This window comes from Solanum pennellii, chromosome 12 (genome assembly GCF_001406875.1).
Source record: "Solanum pennellii chromosome 12, SPENNV200".
In the NCBI taxonomy this organism is placed as follows: Eukaryota; Viridiplantae; Streptophyta; class Magnoliopsida; order Solanales; family Solanaceae; genus Solanum; species Solanum pennellii.
In genome coordinates this window covers 52,855,440-52,864,442 of record NC_028648.1, presented here as the reverse complement: position 1 = coordinate 52,864,442, position 9,003 = coordinate 52,855,440, and the positions used below count along the sequence as shown (strand labels likewise).

The window sequence follows — 9,003 nt, the reverse complement described above, 5'->3', positions numbered from 1 at the left end:
TTTTCATGGTTTCTATATAAAACACTCAAACAACAAAACATTCATTCATTCAAAGAGAGAAAATCAAGCCTCAAAATTGCAAGCAATGTGATATTTGCATTCCAGCTTCCTTCCTTCATTTTCTATTTTGATAGCTTGTATTTGTGCATATATTGTAGGAATTGTTTCATTTGTGAGAGAAGTGTTTCATGTTTGTGTGAATATTTGTAACAACATAGTTAGGATTAACTTTGTTTCTTATACTCAAAGTCTATATTAATCAGTTAGGATTATCACAGTGGGAGTGTTACATCTGCTTAGTCTCGGAATTAAGTAATAGGAGGTGTTACTTAGTGTTGAGATTAGCAGGTTAATCTCGTGTTGTAAACTGTGTTTCACTGTTACTTGTGAAGTTCAGTAATAACAATTTGAAAATTCGTATTACGAGAAGTTGTGGTTTTACTCCCTTGAGTAAGGAGGTTTCTATGAAAAAAAATTTATGTGTTCAAGCTTTACTTTTAGCATTTGTTCCTTTTATGTTGTTGATATCCTGTAGAGGAACTGGTCCTATAGTAATAAGTGGATGCATATATTCCAACAAGTGGTATCAGAACTTTACTTTTCAATTTGGGTAACACCAAGAAAAGAAAATATCTATTAGTTTGACAACTTTCTTTGTCCATCTTTTCCAGCAATATGATTGTGTTGCTTTGATTGGTGTTTACAATGTCATGAGAAAAAACCCTTTTGCAAAACTTGAAGTTTGGACTTATTCACTTTCCAATAGGTGTGATTGTTCCATGCACTTCTATATAAGTTTTCTTGTATAATAATTGTTGAAATATCTGAACGCATAATAATAGGTGACTCTTGAATAAATTGAACCAAGTCTGCACGTTAAAGTGATTTACTTGTGTACAACAATTCCTATTGATGCCTCGACTCTTAGATTTCAAACTAATTTGGGATTTAATTGCCCATGTTGAGGGGAAACCAAGCAAGAGACCATTAATTATATTTTTTTTTAATCCTAGTGATCTAGAAAAAAGAGTTTGGGATCAAATCACCGTTGATGGCTCTTTAATTGAATTTTTAATGAGTTATTATATAAAATAAAAAAAAAGTATTTTTACACACAAATAAATTGTTCTTAAAATTTATTGTTTTAAATACAACACAACAAATCAAATAGTTAACATAATGGATCTTATTATAACTGATAACTTATCGCAACTAACTAATCATATTATAATTTGAATACAACTAACTAACCCTATCATAATTTGAATTCAACTAAAACTTTTATCTTAGTAATTAATAATCCCTTTCCTAATAGGAATTTGAATTCAACGAAATTTTTTTATCTATAGTAATTAATTAATAATCCGTTTCCTAATAGGAATTTGAATTCCACAAAAGCGTTTATAGTAATTAATAATTCCTTTTCGAATAGGAAATAAATCATAGTAATATATATACACGTCCCTTCCCTAAAATTTGTTTCAAAAAGTAATCAAAACTACAATGAATAAAATTAGGTGCGTGGAAGCTGCTAACATGAAGAAGAAGAAAGAAGACTGGGAACTTGATCCTTCAAAACTTACTGTCGGACACTTAATTGACTTTGGAGGTTATGGGGCAGTTTATAAAGGCATTTACGACGACAAAGAAGTCGCAGGTATAATTAATTAATTACTAATTTTTCATTAATGTTTATACATATACTTTCCAATTTGTTTTTAACGCGTTTCTTGAATATTGTTGTTAAACTAAATATAGTTTTGTACATTATTTTTGAATATTATTGTTTATTAGAATGCATATAGTAAAACTTTATATATAGGGGTTACGTTTCTTGAAAACTATATATATCAGGGTTACATTTTTTGAATATTGTTGTAAGAATGATTATAGTAAAAATATATATATATATATATATTAGAGTTACTTTTTCTTGAAAACTATATATCTGACGGTTACTTTTTCTTGAATATTGTTGTTAGAATGATTGTAGTAAAATTTTATTAGTGTTAGGTTTCTTAGAAATATTGTTATTAGAATGACTATATAGTGATTATTATGTTTCTTGAATATTGTAATTTTACCATGTTATCATGGGAAACTTAGAGGTTGAAAAAGTAATATGTATTTATCAAAATTTTAATTAACACACATGATGAATTTCAGTTAAAATATTTGATTTGAGAGATGATTCAATAGAAAAAAAGCAGATGGAAGAGGTATTCATGCAAGAAGTTTCTATTTGGTGCAATCTTCAACACTCCAATATTGCTGAGGTAGTATATATATCTACATAATTAATTTTCTTATTTGCAAATCAGCTGAAATATATTAATTTTGTGCAGTTCATTGGAGCTATAAAGAAGACGAATGTGTCAAAAATTAAAATAAAATGTAAAAAATGTGCAAATGTACTAAGTACAAATGGATATTGTTGCATAGTTGTGGAATATGTTGGTGGAGGTACTCTTCAATCCTATCTTTCCAAACATACAATATTGAAGAAGAAATTGCCTTTGGATACAACTATACAAGTTGCATTGGATGTTGCTAAAGGGTTGAATTACATTCATTCCAACAAGATTGTTCATAGAGATGTGAAGACTAAAAATTTACTTGTTGACAAAAATGGAAGAGTGAAGATAATTGATTTCGGAATCTCTAGTAAGTTTTATTCTCCTATGATGGTTGGAACAAGTGGAACTATGGGTTATATGGCTCCTGAGGTTTTGAGCGGTTCGTCATATGATCATAAATGTGATGTCTACAGCTTTGCAATTTGCTTGTGGGAAATGTATGCTTGTTTACTTCCATACCCTCAACACATTTCTCATAGTAAAATCTCACATCAAATTTACAAGGTACTTTACTAATTGCTTACTTGTCCCTAGCTTGTCATTAATTAATTGTCAAATTAACTAAGGAGTTGTTTTGTATGTAAATTTCAGTATCGAAGGCCTGAGATACCAAAAAGTTGTCCAACAGCATTGTCAGATATAATGAAGAAATGTTGGGATGTAAACCCACAAAATAGGCCAGAGATGAAGGAAGTGGTGCAGATGTTATTAGCCATTAAGACAAGAAGACAACAACAACAATTATAACTTAATTACGTGTAAATTGTATTTCCAACCCTATTGTTAGCTAGCTAATACAGATCTATTCATGTCTAAATTTCTTAAAAATTATATTTTAAATCTGTCATCAATTTTCTACCAAGTTAATTCGAAATAGCTTACATTTACCTATTTTTTGGATACCTCCAAACTTAAACATATGTCCACATACATGAGTTATTTAGATCGCTGATCAACATGACCAAAATTGCTCTCAAACTAATGAAAATAGCTTCGTTTTACTCTCCATCTACTGCTTCTCACTTGCTATCTAGTTTTTGGTGTGGATTTAATGTCAGGATTTTGAGCTATTATATACATACCTCGATCAGAGTTGTAACACTTCAAAGGTTCAACGGACTACACGCGATAAACTCTATTTTGACATATGACCCCTTAGGGTTGTACAACACACCTTAATTACTGAACTCATATTAAATCTTTAGTAATTACTGAAATTTAAATTGGGAAAGAATTTGAAACCTACCATTCTTGAACTTGGAAAAACATAAAAAAAACGGGTTTGTCAAAATTTTTGGTTATTGATCAAATTAATGTTTGTGGTTTGATAACGATATTGTAGTTGAAATTTGAGACACAAAATGAAAAGGGGAAAGGGTCATATATGCCCCTAAACTATTCGAAAAGGTCTAGTTATACCCCATTTAAGGTTTGGTTCATCTCTACCCTCCCCGTCTAACCTTTCGCCTATATATGCCCTTGTAGACGTTAGTGGATCTGCTGGACATATCCAGCTCATTTCCATTGACATGTCATTTTGACCTTAGCACATGACATTTGTAGTAAAATGAAAAGGGATCAATTATGCCCCTAAGAAGTTCGGACCCATAAACACCTTAACCGACCCGTAAATAAATTTCCTTTTGAATAAATTACCCGAGCCATTTTCAACAATTTTGTTTAGTTTTTATTTTTAACAAAATCTCGAGAATGTGTAATTGATCAATAAAAAATAGGAAAAATATGAAAAAATATAAAATTAATGTCAAATATTCACAAATAAATATAGTAACCTTCAATTCAACAATTTTTTAAAATTTTTATTTTTTAAGTAAATCCCAAAAATGAGTAATTGAATAATAAAAAGTATGAAAAAAATAATATAAAATTAACAAATAAATATAGTAACCTTAAATTCAACAATTTAAATAAGTTTTTTGAATTTATTTTTTTCCTACCAATCCCGAAAATGAGTAATTTACTAATTAAAGAAAGAAAAATATGAAAAATAATAATATAAAACTTACGGCAAAAATTCAAAAAATAAACATAGTAAATTTAATTCGAAATAGCTTTCCTCAATCAAAGAATTTCTATCTAATTATATTTCAAGTTCTTTGCGTCAAGTTTGGAAAAAAATGGATGAATATCACCCATTTATAACGTTGTGCTTAAGATGGCTTCAAGAGAGACAAGAAAATACTAATATGATAGAAGAGGAAGTGTCGTTGGAAAGTTGTGAGGGGTGAAAATTACAGGTGTGTTGGTTCTGCAAGTTTGACATTTAGTTGTATTGACTTATGACTTCAAATGTTCATCAGAAATTGAAATAGAGTACCTGGTTTTCTTTCAATTGAAGGGTTCAAGAGAAGAAAAAAGGATAATTTCCAGTCACAAACATGCAAAGTGTTTATATGCACTCAACATTTTGTACTTTCTTTTAAATGATTTTTGTTTTGTAGACGTTAGGTATATGNCGGTATAAGAAAGAAAATAAAACAGTTGGTTTTCCTTCATTCTATTATGAATGAACTTGGTTATCGAACCTCAATATTTACGTATCACTTCAATAATGTCAAAACCATCCGATACAAATATTGGGGACTATCAAGAATTCATTTCTTCAAATAGTCATATGTGAGAGGATAATGTGACGAGTAATATTGACAAATACAATGCACTGAAGTTCACCAATGGAATGAACATGAAAATATGTCATAATTCTATACATAAATGCTATACTTTACACTATCTTTTAATAATCCAACGGTATAATTGGAAAGAAGCGTCTTATAGAGCTTTAAACCACACACAACATTAGATGGGAAATAATGAACCAAACACTTGATAAAAAATAATCCTTGCATTATTAATATTTCTTCCAAATGACCCTTAAAAGCTCTGTTATTTGCAGTTTTGATGATTTGACAAACCCTGGGACCTTGTAAAGGTACCAGGTTTCTTACTTGAGTATTGAAGATGAAACAAACTTAGGGACCTTGTAAAGGTACCAGGCTCCTAATGTGACGAGCCGGTTGACTGCCAGCTGAGGAAGGTACAAAAAGTAGGTGCACTCTTCGCAACGGCGTCAGAAAGTCAGAATTCTCCAACCAGTGGAAAGAGTTTAAGGAAAGTGACTTGTCCATATAAAAACCACTTTCCTAAACATCATTGGCAGTTTTTGCAACTTGACAAAGAATTTTTCATGAACACTTGCAAAGGCTATTAGCAAACAAACGGCAGAATTATTCAAACAACAGTAGAAATCTCTGGAGCAGTTAAAGTAGTTGTTTAAGAATATATTCTCTTGATATTACATTGTAAACTATTCCTGAAACTATAAAGGAATCAGTGGGTAGTATTGAAATTCTAAGTTGTCTAGGTGGGATAGCTTAGTGGGTAGATTTATTTCTACTTAGGCTTGTTAAGCAATAGAGATTATTGCTTGAACGTGAGATTAAAAACTTCTTCTCACATTTGTTGTAATCGTGTTTCACTTTTGCTTGTCAAAATTAGTGAAAACGATTAAAAATCCTGTGAGACAGGTCGTGGTTTTACTCACTTAAGCAAGTAGGTTTCCACGTAAAATCGTTGTGTTGTTTAAACTGCATTTACTTTCTGTTTATACTTATTAGTGTGTCAACTGACCTAGTCCATTGACTGATAAGTGAAGGCACATATTCTATCAAGTGGTATCAGAGCATGCACTCTCTATTTGGTTAACCCCAAGGAAGTGATATCTGTTTTAGAATGGCTGCTCCACTTAATCTAGAAGAAGGTCAGTCTTCAACAAGACCTCCTCGTTTCAATGGACATTTCTACAGTTGGTGGTATGTTAGAATGCATGATTTCCTCATGGCTGAAGATAGTGAGCTATGGGATAACGTACTAGATGGACCGTTTATTCCGATGATAGAAGAAAAGGATGGACAGAAAACCAGGCTTGTTCCAAAGCCTAGACAAAAATATGATGAAGCTGATAGAAAGAAGATAGAAAAGGGCTACAAGGTAAAAACTCTTCTTGTATGTGGGCTACCTGATGAGTTCAATCGTGTCTCAGCTTGTGAGTCTGCTAAAGAAATCTGGGATTGTTTAAAAACAGCTCACGAAGGAACTGAACAAGTCAAAGAATCAAAGATTGATATGCTCACCTCTTTGTATGAAAACTTCAAGATGAAGGAAGCAGAAACCATTCATGAGATGTTCACAAAATTGTCCTCTATTACTAATAAGCTGCGAAGTCTTGGGGAACCTATCAGTATGAGCAAGCAAGTCAGGAAAGTGCTTAGAATTCTTCCAAAGTCCTGGGAAAGCAAGATTGATGTCATTACTGAAGCTAAAGATCTGAAGGTGCTGACAATGGATGCTCTCATTGGAAATCTGAAGACTCATGAGATGAATCGAAATCATAATTTGTCAAAGCAGGAAGTCAAAAAAGATAAGTCCTTGATGCTGAAATACAAATCTGATGAAGTCTCCAGTGATGATAATATGGCTTATCTTATCAATAGATTTCAAAAAAATGTGAAAAAGAACAAAGGTTTTAGAAGAGGAACGAATGGTCCTCGAACTGCTACTCAAAATGATACCTGCTACAAGTGTGGAAAAGCTGGGCACTTTATTAGAGAGTGTCCTCTACTCAAAACTGAAAACAAGGAATATCAAAAACCAAGAAGTGACAAAGAAAAGAGAAGGGATCTGGTACTCAATAAAAATGATCGCAAAGCTGCTGCTGACTATGTGGTCAAAAAGGCTCTTGCTGCATGGGGAGACTCTTCAAGTGACTCAGAAGATCCTGATGAATCAAATGATGTGTCTATGGTGGCGGTTCATGAAGAGGAAACAATATTACATGAAATGTTTGCTTTCATGGCTCATACAAAAAATGAAGAAGAGGATGACAAGGTAACTCTTCTCGATATGAAACATGATCTGAATAATTATTCTCTTAAAAAATTGAGAACATTAGCATATGTTATGATTGATTCAGTAATTGAGTTAACCTCTGAAAGAGATATTATGAATGCTGAACTTGACAGTTTAACTGAAAACAAGGTTAAACTGGAGGAGAAAATGTCAAAAATGGTGTCTCTAGAGTCTAACAACACTGAACTTAAAAAACACTTGAATCAGATAACTGAAGAAGCTAAAAAGCTAAATGGAAGGTCAAATGCTTTACAAGTTGAAACTGAAGAAAAACTGAAAACCACTGAGAAAAATCTGGGATTGTCTTTGGAGAAGAGCAACAAATTAGAAAAGGATATTGTCAAACTTAAGGAAGAACTTGAAAAATCTCTTAAGTGGACAAAATCCTCTAAGTTGTTGTCAAATGCAACAAATCAGAGTAATTTCAATAAGAAAGGCCTAGGAAGTTTGAATATCACTCCTCCTTTTAACCCTCACAGCAAGTATGTATTTGTGTCTGACAATCTGCTTTGTCTTCACTGTGGTAAAAATGGGCACTTAAAGGGAGAGTGTGCTTGGCTGGAAAAATTCTCATGAAAGACTCCCTAATTACGCTGAAAGGCAAAAAGTATCAAAAGAGAGACCTGGTCCTCCAAAACATGTTTCAACTGATAGATTTTCAAAGAAAAAATTTGTCTCTACTCCAATGTCCTTTGTTAGAAAGTTTCAAAAACTGCCCTATTGAACTAGATACAATCTGATCACTCCTTTGTCTGCCTTCTGGGAACTCAAGTTGAAATGGGTTCCCAATCTAAACAAGTGATTCTTGATGCAGGTGAGTGAGAGGAGCAGCAGTCAATGTTGGTTTATGGACAATGGATGCTCTAAACATATGACTGGTGACATCAAAAATTTCCTCTCACTCAAGACACTTCAGGGAGGAGGCGTCTCTTTTGGTGATGGAAAGAAGGGGTACATTTTGGGAGTTGGTAGAGTGGGTAAGTCTCTTGAAGAATCAATTTACAATGTGTATCATGTTGATGGATTGAAGTACAGTCTTTTGGGTGTGTCTCAAATTTGTGACAAGGGACGTGAAGTCAAGTTTACTTCTGAGAAGTGCACTGTGGTTAGTCTAACTACAAAGAAAGTGATTCTCATTGCTTTCAGAAGTAAAAACATGTATGTGGCCAACTTAGAAACGTCTCATGGAGATGATTTGACATGTCTTAGTGCTCAAAATGAAAATGCTGATCTTTGGCATCGCAGGCTAGGGCATGTGAGCTCATCTTTATTGAATAAACTGATTTCTAAGGACCTGGTCCGAGATCTGCCAAAGTTGAAATTTGCTTAAAATAAAATATGTGAAGCTTGTGTCAAAGGAAAACAAATCAGATCATCCTTTAAGCCAAAGAAGCAAGTAACCTCATCAAGAATACTGGAGCTGTTGCACATGGACTTATGTGGACCTTTGATGGTTCAAAGAAGAAATGGCAAGAAATACATTCTGGTGATAGTTGATGATTACTCAAGATATACATGGACAAGATTCCTAAGATCAAAAGCAGAAACACCTGAAGAATTGGTGGTGTTCTTCAAAATGATTCAAACTAAATTGAATCAAGTGATTTGTGGGATTAGATCTGATCATGGAACTGAGTTTGAGAACTCAAAACTGGATCAATTTTGCATGGAGAATGGTACTAGTCATAACTTTTCTGCTCCAAGAACTCCTCAACAAAAC

General features: G+C 32.7%; 2 protein-coding genes across 2 annotated transcripts; both read left to right on the top strand.

Moving 5' to 3' along the window:
* Positions 1 to 2,225: 2,225 nt before the first annotated feature.
* On the top strand, positions 2,226 to 3,104 carry LOC107006349 (serine/threonine-protein kinase STY13-like). Its single transcript, XM_027913390.1, has 3 exons — positions 2,226 to 2,276; positions 2,346 to 2,861; positions 2,949 to 3,104. Exons 1-3 carry the CDS (start codon positions 2,226 to 2,228, stop codon positions 3,102 to 3,104), a joined length of 723 nt encoding a protein of 240 aa, XP_027769191.1.
* A 3,003-nt stretch (positions 3,105 to 6,107) lies between these two features.
* Positions 6,108 to 8,613, top strand: LOC107006348. The gene is made up of 4 exons (XM_015204921.1): positions 6,108 to 7,216; positions 7,319 to 7,765; positions 7,827 to 7,977; positions 8,098 to 8,613. The coding sequence occupies exons 1-4, from the start codon at positions 6,108 to 6,110 to the stop codon at positions 8,611 to 8,613; spliced, it is 2,223 nt and encodes a 740-aa protein (XP_015060407.1).
* Positions 8,614 to 9,003: the final 390 nt, after the last annotated feature.

Coding starts and splice junctions, on each gene's coding strand:
- LOC107006349 (XM_027913390.1), top strand. CDS start 2,226: ATGCAAGAAGTTTCTATTTGGTGCAATCTTCAACACTCCAATATTGCT. Junction 2,277..2,345: donor AACACTCCAATATTGCTGAG/GTAGTATATATA, acceptor AATTTTGTGCAG/TTCATTGGAGCTATAAAGAA. Junction 2,862..2,948: donor TCTCACATCAAATTTACAAG/GTACTTTACTAA, acceptor TGTAAATTTCAG/TATCGAAGGCCTGAGATACC.
- LOC107006348 (XM_015204921.1), top strand. CDS start 6,108: ATGGCTGCTCCACTTAATCTAGAAGAAGGTCAGTCTTCAACAAGACCT. Junction 7,217..7,318: donor GAAACAATATTACATGAAAT/GTTTGCTTTCAT, acceptor TAAAAAATTGAG/AACATTAGCATATGTTATGA. Junction 7,766..7,826: donor CCTTTTAACCCTCACAGCAA/GTATGTATTTGT, acceptor GGGCACTTAAAG/GGAGAGTGTGCTTGGCTGGA.